A 15,260-nucleotide genomic window follows, 5' to 3' on the forward strand; every position below is an offset into this window, starting at 1 on the left:
TCTCTTCGGCTCTGACGCATTTAAGTACCGCCGGCCGCGTTTCACAAGTTTTTAATGTGCTTCGTCAGTTATCGTTTGTGCTCCAGGTCCGGCAAGCGACCGGCGCTTGTTCACGGCTACATTCAAGATGGCTGCCATTTTTTACGCCGAAGAAACGAACAGCCGCGCGCCGGTACAAAGAAACTAGAATAGCTAGGCACTGTAGCGCCGGACCGCAAGTTCGATGTTCGCAACGGGTGATACAGGTGTGGCAGCTGCAGCGAGGAAAATTTTCAGCTGTTCCACGCGATGTCGTGATGTGGCTGTTTGCGAAGTGCGGGATTTCGCTGGACGACGACGTTATAACGACGTGCTGTGGGACCGCAGCAGCGATCACGATGGCAGCGCGAGTGAGGACGATGGCGCAAGTGTGGACGAGTAGTCCAGTGACTAATACATTTTCGTTTTGGAATGTGCCCACGGGCACGCCCGCGCGCGGCAGCCGATAAACGGCGGCCGCTGGGTAATGCTATCGCGTTTAACTATTCATAAGCTTAAACAACCTCTGAAGTTCCTTTAGTTATTTTTCGGAAATGTGATTTGGGGGGTCGACTTACATTCTCCTAACTGCTGCAGTGGAGTACTGTTTATTATCTGCATAAGTCTGTTAACGCAGGTGTACACAGCAGTTAGGTTAGTGTCTAACAGCAGCCGATCGTTTTTTTTTTTTTGTGACAGTGGCACATAGGTTGGTTGGTTGTGAAACTTTATTTCCAGCGGATATAGAGGAGCGACACGAAGTCGCCCCCCGCTTAAACGGCGGCCGCTATCCCTTGGGCAGCGGCGACGTCTTCAGCCAGCTGGAGGAGCTTGATCTGTATCCCCGGGTCGGGGCTGAGCAATAGAGCCTCCCAATGAGCAGAGTCGGTAATGAAGTGACTCGCGGGTAGGAACCAAAACGAGGTTTAACTTGGCAATTCAAATACTAGGGTGAGCAAGCCTGTGTGGGGCCCTTAACCAAGAGATTTTGAGCTTTCACTCTTAAAAAGACCATGCCCTGACATTGCAACTGTTCCCTTGTATGTTTTTTTGCAAATTTGTTTTTTGCACTTCCGTATTTTCATTAATGATGATGTTGTGCTTTTTGACTGACCTGTTTTTGTGAAAACTGTAACATGACTACGTGTTCGCTTTTTATTTTTATTTTGTGTATGTAAATATTTTCAACTGAATCTGCTCCTTTTTTTTGTGCATGTAACGATTTTGAACTGAGTCTGCCCCTGTTCCTTGCAACGGCTGCAGCATGCCTGGGCCTCGTCAAGCTGTATACCTACAGCTTTTAGTCAAACAGCCAGCCAGAATTTTTTGGGAAATAAATTGAGTTCACACTGACACCTCATGGGCTGCCTAGAGCTGTGCATGCCTGTTCAAGTTCAGCATACAATTATATTGAATTGAGCCTATTGAGGGATTTGTTTAAGAATCCCAGTGCTGCAACTTAGATCAGCACATCTAACTTCCAGATTTTCCTCCAAAGTATAATCATTAACTAAGCCAACTTGTCGACGCTGCTGCATAAACCAGCATTCTTCTATTGTCATACGACACATACTACCACTCTTCTGGACTTGGTCATACTACCACTCTTCTGGACTTGGTCTCTCTCACTGGTGTTGAAGTGCATTCACTGCAAGGGACAACAGTCTCTCATACTACCTAGTCACATCCAGACTGCCAGAACCACGACTTTAGATGCATTCAATGCAGTAACTAATGCTTTTAAAGTAGATGCTGGTGAAGCACCTGTGCTTACTTCACACAGCCTCCATTTCCCTTGGGTTCCTGTCTGCTTAGCGCTATCTCTCAGGGAGCCAGTAGAGCAACTTACTGGTTATCTTATGGGTAGGTGTAGCTGAAAATGTATAACAAACCTACAATTCCTAAATGCAAACTGCATGTCTTGCTTCAACTAGAAATACAATACCTTAATATCATAATTCCCTTTAGCTTCAGCACCTGACGAAGCCCCAGCAAAAACTATAGAAATATAATTTGAGGCAAATTAAAGTACCAAGAATAAAAATTGAAATTTGTGGCTTCTATACTGTTCTGTTGGCAGCTTGCGCACCAACCCCCTCCAACCCCCCTACCCAGTTTTCAGTTTTAAAGGGGCTGCGAAACACCGCTTGAACGGATGCCGGTTACACTTCAGATGGATTCTTTATGTCGCACAGATGCTGACTCAAAAAGAATTACGAGAATCGATGCATAGGAACGGGAGTTATTCAAAGAAATTTCAAAATACAAGCAAACAAAATGCTGCCCTCAACTTATTTTCGCGCGGCTTCCCATTCCCATTTCACTCTTCCAATGACGACACCGAGAGCGACCAATCAAAACAGTAATAATAATTGGTTTGGGGGGAAAGGAAATGGCGCAGTATCTGTCTCATATATCGTTGGACACGTGAACCGCGCCATAAGGGAAGGGATAAAGGAGGGAGTGAAAGAAGAAAGGAAGAAGAGGTGCCGTAGTGGAGGGCTCCGGGAGGAAGGAAGGAAAACGTATTATTGAGCTCTAGAGAGTAGCAACTTGGCGGAGTCAGGTGTGTCGTCCTTCTTCTTAGCAATGGTCGTATGCCCCTAGCCCAGGGCTCCGCTGGATGCCACTCCCAGCTGTGCTCGCCGGATTAGCCCAAGTTGGACGTCCTGACGGTCGCTGGAGAGCATTAATCCTTCCCATTGCTCCGCACTCGGGTTTGGTATTTTTGGTGCCACCTCTATTTTCTGGCAGGCCCACGTTATGTACGTTATAGAGCGTGGGTGTTTCATGGCACCATGGGCATTTGTCTGTGTATTGTGTGGGTTGTATTTTATTGAGTGTATTTACATTCGGGTATGAGCCCGTCTGTAGCAGCCTCCAGGCGACGGCGTCTTCCCTGGAGAGAGATTTATGTGGTGGGGAATACCGTTTCCTGCAGCCCTTGTAGTGGTTTAAGATTGCCGAGTAATCTCTAGGGACAAGTTCGGCTTCCTCGAGGTCGCTTGTGGAGGGAGCTCGGTAGAAAGTGTACCCTCGAGCTACCCTGTCGACCGCTTGGTTGCCTTCCACTCCTGCGTGTCCCGGCGTCCATACCATCGTATGTTTTATTGGTTCTTCTTCTGTGCTTTGTTTGGGTCGGTCCCCACAGCGGAGTATGCGGAGCGCTCTGTGACCTATTCTGCCTAACATGAGGTTTCGGCATGCCGTTTGAGAGTCGGTTAGTATTGTTAAGGATCGCTTAGTCCGGCAGCCCTCCGCTGCCGCTAGAGCGACGGCCACTTCTTCAGCCTCGACTACCGTGCAGTCCCGTAGCGACGCGCTGATGATTTCCCGCATGTCCGAGTTTATCAGAGCCGCTACCGCGTTGGGGTTGTTTTGTCCCGTCCTTCTGGGGTATGTGGCTGCGTCCACATACACCGTTGTTGTCTGGCAGGCTAGTGATTTCCGAAATAATTTCGACCACCTGGGGACCTTTAACGTGCACTGACATCGCACAGCACACGGGCGCCTTAGCGTTTTTCCAATGACTCGGTCTGTGCGCACGACGTCGTGATCTTGAACCGGAGAAGGTATGCACACGACGCGACCTTAGCGCCCTCAGCGGCGGTGGTGGCGGCGCGCGCTCGAAGAATGTTCGGCTCGGTCGCCGGCCGCCGCGTCTACTCGATTAAAATCGGCGGCCGGACGTACTGCTGCTTGGCGCGCCGTCGTGAGCTGCTGCTGGCGTTGCAATCTAAATAAAGCGATGTGCGGTGGCAATTCTTTTCCGCTTTTACGGGGGTACCCGAATTGCTGGCAGCGAGATTCGTGACAGTTGCGCTGGAAAGCACAACGCCGTGCTCGTGCCGTATTGCCCGAATCAGAATTAACTGACGTCCCTTTGCTGTTGAAGAATGTTTGGCTCGGCCGCCGCAACGCCATGCTTGTGCCGTATTGCTCAGAGTCAGAACTGACACGCCTTACAACAGTAATATACCCCGACCCTAATCGTCGTCGGGCTGACTCGCGCGCGGAACTCGATCTTAGGTTCGTGCTCCTTATCACGTTTAACAGCAGTCATAGACTGTACGACAGCAGCTTATAACTGTTTTTCTAGCAGTGCTACATTCTCTGTTCGGTGAAGTGGCTGCCTTCCTGGAATCGTGGAGCCGTGTGAAGTACATGCATGCTACTTTAAGTTTTGAAGACTGTCACATAAGTTCTAGTAGTTCGCAATGAAAAAGCACAGGCATGCGAGGAAACAGTGGTAAAGTAGAACTACAATTTTCCGGAAAATTATCAGAAGGAACAGTAATAATTATTTCTTTTCATTAAGTAAAAGTGCAGTGTGTGGCATAAGTCGTAACCGAAACTCCTGTACGTGCCTGGGGGGGGGGGGTCCAAACTCAATTTGCATGTATCCGGCTTTCGTAAGTCCGCTGCTGCTGCGGCCGATTATGTTTGCAAAGGAAAATTCGATGTGCACAAGGAAGCGGGCGACCATCACGGCGCTGACCGCACCCGCGATCGATCAGTATATATCGCCAGCATGGGCAGCGGTAGCGGCACACAACGTCGAGCCGTCCGGCCGCCGATTTGAGTAACGTGACTGCGACGAGAAAGCAGTCTCCGCGACCGTCTGCGCGTCATGTTTGGTGCCGGAGTAGGTGGCACGGGCTCGGCAGCCGAACCCGAACAGCCTTCGTCGAGTACGCGCCGCCACCGCCGCGTCGTGCGCATACCTTTTCCGGATCAAGATCACGACGTCGTGCGCACAGACCGAGTCTTTTCCAATCAAAACAGCCTTTACACACCATGTTTGCCTGTTCTCTAACTCGTTCATGCCAAGGATGGCTGCGCCGTTTGCATGGTTACAACAAGCATGTGAACGCCCAGCTGATCCAGCGATGCTTCATCGTCACCACGACGGCGCAGAAGGGAACACTGATCAGTGACATTCCCTTATGGATCCGAACTCGAGCCCGAGATTCTGCGACGGTGTGACAGCCTGCGCAAGACATCAGACATTTAGCATAACGCGTACCGCTACTGCTATACCGCCAACCATCGCCCCTAGCGCGCTGGTTGGTCACGGCGAGCAAGGACAAGCGCGTCAGCACGCCTTCGATTTTACTTACAGACAAGGAGTCCAGTTTTCTAGGCCCACTATAAACACGTCTTTTTTATTCACGTCTGCTTTTAATTCTTGTTCTAGAGAACTTTCAACTTTTTTTGACTCAGTTTGACTGTGAACGGTTGACTCAGCTTTTGCGTTGCGTTTTGTATTGTTTTGTTATGCGTTTGGCCCCGACCCTGCTTTTAGCTTCGACTTTTACTTATTGTTCGGTGACTATTTTGTTATTTTCGTCTTCGTTTTGCCTCGTGCTGCATTGGCGGCAAAGGTCGCTGACTGTTCATTTTCCATGCGTGCACCTTACGGTTTGTCGTGGTCCTCTCGGTTTTATCGGTTCTTGGCTGACTTTGCGTTACCCAGATATGTATCACTTTGATATTGTGTACTTCGTTTAGTTTTTTTGTATTAGATAGTTGAACGCGTTTGCTATTTTCTTGGTCACGTGGGTGTTGGACTGCGTTATATAAGCGGCTCATCTTTCTGAATAAATGTGTTGGTAGTCAGCGCCCTGTCCTGTCCACTTCTGTTCGTCCTTGTTTTTTTCGCGCTGCATTCTTTTACCATATTGCGGGTCGGTAGGCTGGAAACGCTGATTGGCCCAAAAAAAAAATGCCGTCACGCTTCTAACGTCATGGTCACGTGACTTTTAATGACGTCATGTCCGGTTAGGGACAGACACATTTTCTCTAGTTTTCTCAGAATTCCCCACGTTTGTGACAGCGTGCGCGGGATAAAGAAGCGCATCTTTACCTCCACCCCACCCAGTTCGACCACTTTGCCGAGCGGGGTGCAGTTGAAGAACCCTTGCCTAAATGCTCCCGCCATTCACGTTTACCCCCCGACACTTTCCCGAACTCGGATGTTTTGTCGCCTTTTTTATTTTTATTTTTTGTGTTTGCATGCACAGTGCACATGTCTCTACTTAAGCAAACTGCGCCGCTGATTCCACATTGACTATTCCTGCCGAAGAGGCTCCAGGGAAGTGTCCTGCCATGTCTGCGCTTTATTCTGTTTTTTTTTACACGTTTTGGCCAGGGGCACGCGAGTACACGCATCTCCGCGAATCCGCCACCGTCTGTTTCTGTACTCGCCGCCGCTCTGCCTTGAGGGGCGACCATTCTCCCCTCCCGCTCCTCGTTTTCCTTTTCTTCTTTCTCTTTTTTTTTTCTGCACGCTCCCAGCGGCTTTTCGGTGGACAGGGTGCGACAGCGCGTTTTCTTTTTCTATTTATTACTCTTTCTCCCTTTTCTAGTATTTTTCTTTTCTGCCCATCTTCTTTCCAGCACCCGATTGCTTGTTGCTATTTTCATGTGGCGGACATGTGTGCCAATTACAACTCCTCAAGAACGGGAGGAAGATCGCTGTAACTTCAGTCTTGAGAAAGGACAGGCTCTGTCCGAAATGTCGACTCCAAATAAATCTGTCTAAATGAAGCGTCTCTCAACTTTGCATATATATATTTAGTTACCCTTGATGTAGTGTCTCTGTACACAAACATACCGCATGATGATGGCATCCGATTCTGGTCGCATCCTATGGAAAACACAAAAACGATGATGCTCCTAGCCAAAGTACCATCGCTGCACTTACTGATCTGGTCCTCAAGCTCCACTTTTTTTAATTCAACAACTCCTTTTACCTACAAACGAGTGGTACCGCTATGGGAACGAAAATGGCCCCAAACTATGCCAACATATATATGCATAGCATTGAATCGGAGTTTATCCGCTCATGCCCAACAAAAACGGCTTTTTACAAACGCTTCCTAGACAACATATTCATGGTATGGAAGGAGCGCGCGCTGTTGACGGGAACGTGGCGCCATCTGGCGCCGCCGCCCGGTGATCCTCCACAAGCTGAAGATGCGCACTGTGCTAAATGTGAACTGAACGCATCATTCCTTGTGACTGAAACGAACGCTTATAGAGTGCAATGGCTCCATCGGATCAACTCTGCAAAGCCGCTTTCAGATACATAGAGAGTTCCCATAAGTGTTAGTGCTAGGTCGTAGGATGTTTACAAAGAAGAGCAAAGTCCGTCGATGCAAAAAGTAGCCAGAGCCTCTAGTGGCGTAATTTTGTTTTACTTGCTTTACAGTGCTTTTATCTAGGGCAAACAAATTGGTTTTGTTAATGTAATATAGAACACAAAAACTTGACAAAACGTATCTCTAGTTATCAACACAATTTGCAGTATATTTACTCTTTGTCCAATCATAAAGCTCGCCATCTGTGATGTGATATCCGATGCTAAAAACCGCCACTGTATGGCGACACCATCAGCGCCATGAATTTGTTTTTGCGAGCTAATTAATATATTAAAAACAGGAGTATACGCGGTACGACCGATGCTAATAGCATCACTATAACTCCTTCTATGCAACCAACGGGCAAAACAATGCACTGAAAATGTGTTTCGGGGCCCCTTTAAACCCTGATGGGGTATGCGCAGGTGGGCATTTTAGTGATACAGGTGAATTTTTTTCACTGATTTTACTTTGGCAGTTCTTTCTTAACATGGGGCGGAAGTATTAACACTGTGCCATTAATTCTTACCTCAGCAAACTGTCTTCATGTGCTTTGCTGCGAAGGCTGTCCTGAATATTCCATTAACTCGTCATGCCTTCCTACTTGCTCTGCTCTTGAAGTGTCAGTGGGGAAACCAACCAGCTTCCATCCACCGGCCATCACTATGCACTCGCAAGGAAAGCAGCCATGATGAAGCACAGCCACCTTTCAACTACTGTGGTGCAGCAGAATCTTGAAAGATAAAAGTGTGTCGCGTTGTTTGCACCTTTGTGAAATAAAAACTGCACAAAATGCATGCAGTGGTGCTATACTCTGTGCATTGAGTCTTTGTTAAGCTTAGAACTTGGGCATCCCTCAACACTCATGGTTCATGCAATGTCTCGCACTAAATTTAAATAGGACCTTGAGCTCCAACTTCACATTTCAGCAGTTACGAGATTTCAGAAGCCATTGCAGCAGAGTTACCACTACATCTGCGATTGACCTTGTTCTGCTTCATACATGAATCACTGACAAAAGCATGTACCATTGCATTCAACATGATCTGCAATGCACAATCTCTTGGTAGCAGCTCAGCGTGATTGCAAAGGTGCTGAGAATTGAAACAGATATCCATCAAAGCACAGAACAAAGTGCACTGAATGTTTGCGAAAGCTGGCAGCTCTGTGTAAAGACACATTGATTTACCATAAATCGAGAAATCTCAGTTATTTCACTTCGCATGCATTGCAATTGACATAGAAAGTAATAATAATGCGTGCCAAAAGCTATAAAGTAGAATCTTTATGAGATGAATCTCACGGAGTCGCGAAAAATATTCGTACCGTCCAAAATGAACAAAATTCATATGCAAAAGCACGGGAAATGAATTCACATAGATCTATTTAGAGCTGACTGGATTGACGCCCGTGTGGCATCGCTCACTGCTACTGCAGATCGTAGAGTCAGCAATGTGCAGCAGCACTTGGTGCTCATGGGTGTGTTCGTGTCCCGCGAATGCGTATAATTTGTAGTGTGGGGGAGTGTTTGGAGCATCCAAAATTCAACACATTGCATGGAATGCACTCCAGCCAGGAAATTTTACAAATTTGCATCATCCAAAAATTCATATCAGCCACTATCGTATTGAAATTCTACCACATTTAGTCTGGTTTCTGCTGTATACCTTGTGCTGTCAGATTCCAATTTTGTGCCTACACTGGATTTTGTTTTGTGCAGAAGATGATTGCACCACAAGCTCTACCACAAGCAAAGTCCATTGCGTTATGTGCCCAGCTACTACCGCAAGTGCAGCTTAACAACTTCTTGAGCTGGTCGCTTGGATCATTTGACACTCTCGGTAGGCTGTTTTCCGTTGCTAAACAAATTTACAGAGAGGACATACGCTATCGCCCAAAGAGAAACAGCAGTCTCTGGCTTACTGCTGAATGTGGCAGGAGTTGTTTGTACAGCCACCACAATACCTACCTTTCTGTAGGTGGCCAAAAAATGTGAGTGAAGAGCAAACGGGGCACGTCCAATGTTGCCAAAGCATATAGCTACTTTGTCTATTATGCGCAAAGAACCCCTTCTCCTTGGCGCCATCAGGCATTTCAAGAGCGACTTTTTATGCATGCACTAATGTTGTGCATGGTACTGCGCAGATTGTTCACCCTCCATTACGCACCTGTCGTCACTCTCTTCTAATCATATTATCAATCAGAAAGCACATGCGCATGAATGTAATAGTTTGGAACTCTCTCTTCTCCTCCTCATCCTCCTGGTGTGCCTGGCTGGCACCAACCTGCTCAGTGCTTAATACAATGAGCTAACAATCTTTTCTTCTCTCAGTGCAAATGTGACTGATGTCGAACCCGACTGATGTTGATGTTGTTGTGCAACATTCCTCATTTCATTCTGTGGCTCTGAACACATCCGAATTGCAATGATGAAGTCCAGCATTGAGCTGCCATTGAAAAGATGTGAGGGCTTGTAACATACACCCCTTTTGTTCGGTCACTACACTGCATGCAGCTTGAATGGGGGGCTATAGAACTTGGGTGTACAGCTGTTGGACTTGCTGCCACCTTAGTGGCCCATTTCCGGCTGTGTCATTTTACGTAAAAACCCAAGAGTTTCACAAGGGATTACTCTGAGCATGAGACGTGTGGACCAGACGGCAACCTCAGAAAAGCTTTACGCTACACATGCTAACACATTAAACTTATTTATAAAAAAATGTATTGCAAAGGTATATCATATTATCAAAGTGTGGAGAAATTGTGCAAAAAAATAACACGCCTTTATCTAGGTGTGTGTCATTTCCACTGTAGTGTTACACTTGACAATGTCGTCAAGTGGCGTTCGTTTCTCCAATTTTGTACCGTGAAAAGTGCTCACTTCCTGAATCCTCGACTAGGAACTTTTTCCTCACTGCAGATGTGCCGCCTTGATGAGGATGTGCCAACTGAGCTCCAAAGAAGCCTGCTTTAAAGGGTTTCAAAGTATGCATATTCTTCTGCATCAGTCGATGAGCCGTTAATGTCAACTGGCCACATGTAAGGGTGGCAGGCACCTCTCTGCTGCAGTTCCATCCACCAGCAGTCAGTGGTGTGAAGTACGTGTTCACCATGAAAGAAATAGATGACACAAGCACACAGCCAGCAGAAGAAAAGAAGAAAAAAATGTGCATTCCTATTTCATTACCTCAAGGATGTAAAACCACAGCCTTAAGCAAGTCACACGCACACACACACACACACAGATGTCAGATGAATGTGCAACTCTGTTCCTCGCCTATGAACACTTCAACTCACACTCGCATGAAGACTAACTGCACACAGGCCTTCCTGGCACAACTTGCATTCGTATGTCCTCAACACTGTTGGTACTTGACGTGTGTTCATTCCATTGACTGCTCATGGCAATGGCTCAAGCGGTGAAGTACCGGCGCACTCGATTCACGGCACAGACTTGCTCACGGAGCTTCGTTGGATGCTTGCAAGAGACCAACACAATGCACTAAAGTCAGGACTCCAGTTTCAACTTGATGCAAGGCTGTCCCAGTTCCGTACTATCGGCATCCGGATAATTGTGTGCGTGCCAACACCTTTGTGATGAAGGTAGCACCTCTGCGACTGATGTGGCAACTTTGACGCATATCTTAGAGTTCAAAGCAGTACTTTCTCACCACATGGGATCAAAACAAAAACAACTGTACACAATGTCCGCTTACAAGGGGGGCATTAACCAAGGCACCAAATCAAAAGGCTTGCCAACCCAGTTGCAACCAGCCAAATGCATTCCTTTACACATATCTTCACGATTGATTTCGCTAACAATGACACTATTTCATGAGCCATGGAACGCCACAAATTCATGAACGTAATACACTTCAGAATGATTAACACAGAGAAAATCTATCAGGCCTGCATTTTGGACGGAAGTGCCGTTGCATCACTAATAAAGTACAGACAGGCCGCAATGCACACAACACACTTCCCCATCCCAAAACAATGGTTGGCATATGAAAGAATTATGACTTTGCAGCTCAGATGCTTGCCTAACAAGCATTCAAATAACATGCCAACTTTCTCTCCAAGCCCGGCAGCGGCTATCTAACTACATCACAATGCGGCATTCACTGGCTCTGTAGAGAACCATTTGAAACATAATCAGCAATTCGTCTAAAATAGTGACATCAGTGCCAAAATACGGCAAATTGCAACACAATTATAACATATGCCGAGGAGCTCCGCGAGCCAACAAACAGAAATGAATGGGCAATATATTTCTAAAATGACACACTACAGAAAGGAGCACAGCCATGTGCAGCAGTCAGGTAATTTTGTATTGAACCTTGTAGATTTGAACAAACGTATGTCACTTAAAGAAGCCTTGAACAAGAAGTCAAGTCCAGTTAGCATTTCATGTTCCTCTTGGTTATGCTTTCCTTTCATAATCACCTGCAAGCAAATCTCAACTACAGCTGATGCATTCACGGGCCAACATTGGGCTCATACGCGTCACTTCAGCACCGTTCTCTTTTCGTTCACTGATTGACAAGTCGACACAGAGGCGCACAAGTAGATGCAGATGTGGACCGGGTCCCACACTCTTCGCACACCACCACGACTGAGAAGACAAAAGCAAAAGATGTTGACTGGCAGGCCGACACACAGGATGAAACAATGTCCAAAAACCATCTTGCAATTTGCCATTGCCCATGCGTCTTCAGTGGCCGACCCCTCCCCTGGCACCTCCCCTTCCACCCCTACCTCCGCGGAAGCCCCCTCGCCCGCCGCGGAATCCGCCCCGGCCGAAGCCACGCCCGAAGCCGCCCCCTCGGCCTCCCCAGCCGGCGCCACCGCCCCTCTTGGCGGGCGGCTGTCCTGCAGTGCCCCCCTCGGCGCCCCCATCGTCGGCGCCCCAGGGTCGCTTGAGGCCCTCCTGCTGTTGCCCGGGGGGTCCACTGTCTCCCTGATACCAGTGGCCACCACCGCCACTGCCACCACCACCTCCTCCTCGCTTGTGTGGGCTGCCGCCGCCACGCCAGAACTGCTGCTGCTGCGGCGGCGGTGGCTGGAAGAAGCTTCCGTCGTCGCCGCCGGTACTGCCGTCCTGTGGCTGCTGTTGGAACTGCTGCTGCACAAGAAGAGTAACACGGACTTAAGGGTATTGCAGCACTTTTAAGGTGGCTGACCAAACAGTGAAATCTCATTAATTCGAACTTCATTAACTCGATGATGATGAAGCTTTCATCATCACCATCATCAGCCTGAGCACGTCCACTACAGGGCAAAGGCCTCTCCCATGTCTCTCCATTTAACCCTGTCCTCTGCCAGCTGCAACAACCGTATCCCCGCAAGCTTCTTAATCTCATCTGTGCACCTGACCTTCTGCTGCCCCCTGCTACGCTTGCCTTCCCTAGTCAAAGTACAGTGTATAAAGGAGCCTCCCCTCAATACAACTCTGCATAATTAAAACAAATTTGCAGCCTTCTTAGGCGAGCTGAATATACTACAAGCATGCACTATAACAAGGCAGAGAGAGGGCGCAACAGATGATATTCTTGACAGCACAAAATGAACAAGGGTGGGGGGGAATGTTCAGACCACTGGCCAACGGTTCAATGAAAGGACTTGTGTTCATATCGGGCCAAACTAAAAGAAGTCCTCTGGTCGAAACATTGCCTAGCGAGGGAATTGAGGCTTCCCTCTCAAACAATTATAAATTACACTTGCCCTAGTCGCAGGGGCAGATTCACGGGTCGCTCTTTGGAGGGACAGGTCACATTTGGGCCCTGTATTTCTTGAACTTTTTTTCGCTGCAAAAATGGGACTCGGCATGGTTTTCCTGTGTGCAATTTCTTGCTTGGAGTAAAGGGAAAAAAACCTTTCCACCCAATCCCCATAAATTCACATCTGTCTACTTGCGTATCACATTCCGATGAAACGTAGCGCAAGATGGTTACAGTGCTCTCTGCATCCTCCGTGTGTGGTGTCTTTGTCTGTTTTGCATGCCCTTCCAAGAAAGTACAGTACACGGGCAACCTGGTATTGCAGGAAGAGTTTTGAATGCAATTAGTCCTGTACTGGTATTAAAATGAAAGAAACAATGCACAGGCAATCATTTGTTGTGATAAAAAAAAAACCTTCGTCAGCAGCAATGCCTGTAGATTTTTTTTCTACACTGATCGCCTTCCCACTGAGTCTTTGAATTGAATTTTGGCGTCGCCTTTTCATTCCACTGCTTGTGGGCTTCCGATGAGTTGAGACTTCTGAAGGGTGAAGGTGGGCAGTGGGAGGAGCTTCTGGAGGGTGGAAATGGGTGGGTGGTGGGTGCAGGCTGGTAGGTGGGAGATGTGCTTCTACTAGTGGATGCCCAGAGGTGCACCCATCAAGAGTGCTCCGGAGGGTGCTCTGGAGGAGGCATCTTCTGGGCTCGGAAGGTGCTCTGATCAGCTAGGCTGGAGGCTTCTTCCCTCGCGTGCACGTATGTGCGCACTCACACGGCTTTTTTGCCGGAAGAGGACTACACAGCTAATGCAGTAATAAACCAGCGCAGAATCATGGGACGAGAAAGAACACAACAGCACAATGTACCTTAACCCACTAATAAAGAGCAGTGGTGACATGGGACACAGTCAATGGTCTTTTCACACGGTTTTTAAATTTCGAAGATACTCGTGAATTTTTTGAGTGACTACGGGTGAGCAGGAATTTGTTTTCCATGCTACTCGACGTTCTGCTTTAAGAAGTGGCACGACAACACTCGCATCGCTTCTCACTCACCCTGAGCTGAGGCTGCCCTGGCATCTGGTTGTTGGCGGGGTCGCCCATGTTGCGCCATTCGCCGCCGCCACCACTAGGCCTCTGAAACTGGCCCTGGTCCTGGCTGCCACTCATGGGGAGCAGCCCTTGAGGACGGAAGCCCATTGGCACTGCGAGCCGTGGGAGCAAGGCAAAAAAAAAAAAAAAGATGATGCACTGAGCAAGAATGTCAAATTCACCATCACTCAGCAGCTACCACGCATAACCCGAGACAAACGCTAGTTGAGCACATTTCCGAGAGGAGTGAGACACTACTTATTACAGCTAAGACCATTTATAACGTAACCAATTATAATGTGGGACCGCATTATATACCGTTTTTTTGTGACAACTGCTTCGCTTCCCATAGAGTTCAATGTATTGGCGTACCACTTAATATGCAGCAGCACATAAGCGAAGACTGCATATAGTGTGGGTTCCGGAAAGCCTGGTGGCCTGTGTACCAATGGGTGGTACCGGCAGGCGCGAGGATCGTGCTTCCCAGATTGCACAAGAAGGGGGCAACAGGCGGGGCGAGGGAGCATTGTCTGTGTGGTTCAAGGCAAGGCTGAAGGCAGAAGAGTATAGAAAAAAAAAAAAATAAATCGCAAAGCAGGCATTTTTCCTCTCAGTGTCTGATGCGCCTCCGCTGGGCACACTGATTGGACAAAACTTGAAAGCTCGTGATGGCACGGCCAGACGAGCATGCTGGGGTGGCGGCCGCAGCGGTGGCAGCGAGGGCATGGCATGACGCTGCAAGCGTTGCTCGTACCATTCATGCATGCGGCAGCATCTTGTCACGCCTGAGCCCATGAGCGAGATATGTGTCGTCGCATACAGCGAAAAGTTGACATTGTAGGCAAGTCAGCTGACAACGTGAGCAAGTCTACCAGCCTTGGCTATCTTCAGTTCCAATGGCGTTTGCTCCTCCGAAAGCCAGGAAACAGCAAGCTCTCGAAACCAAGCTGAGCATTGTGAGGGATGTTGAGAGCGGTTTGAAAAAGGCTATGGTGGCAAAAAAGTATGGTGTCGCCGACGCTACTGTGTCTGCCATTTGGAAGAACAGTGACAAGTTGCGACAACAGATGCAGGAAAACTCTGCGTCGCTTGCAAGGAAGCGGATTAGTGCGTCAAATTACGAAGATTTCGTCGCTTTGTTTGAACGGTTTCGCGAGGTCCTGGCCCGGAGCGTTCCTGTGAGTGGCTTGATACTGCAAGCCAAGGCCAGGTGCCTCACAAACGTTTTGGGACATGATGGTTTCAACGCATTGAACGGTTGCATTCAGCGTTTCAAGGATTGGCATGAGA

General features: G+C 48.1%; 1 protein-coding gene across 3 annotated transcripts in view; it reads right to left on the reverse strand.

Annotated features, from left to right (window-relative positions):
• Positions 1-10,307: 10,307 nt before the first annotated feature.
• The window catches only part of Wdr33 (WD repeat domain 33), a 62,318-nt gene continuing 57,365 nt past the window's right edge, over positions 10,308-15,260 (reverse strand). For 2 of the 3 annotated variants that reach the window (XM_077655463.1, XM_077655464.1), the window contains exons 16-17: positions 13,935-14,083; positions 10,308-12,285 (exon numbers count right to left, since the gene is read on the reverse strand). In XM_077655463.1, coding sequence (XP_077511589.1) covers positions 11,875-12,285; positions 13,935-14,083 — 560 coding nt within the window. In that variant the 3' untranslated portion in view covers positions 10,308-11,874. The remainder of the gene's footprint in view (positions 12,286-13,934; positions 14,084-15,260) is intronic. The other variant, XM_077655465.1, reaches the window with a different exon arrangement.

The sequence above is a fragment of the Amblyomma americanum genome, chromosome 2, assembly GCF_052857255.1.
Source record: "Amblyomma americanum isolate KBUSLIRL-KWMA chromosome 2, ASM5285725v1, whole genome shotgun sequence".
Taxonomy (NCBI): domain Eukaryota; kingdom Metazoa; phylum Arthropoda; class Arachnida; order Ixodida; family Ixodidae; genus Amblyomma; species Amblyomma americanum.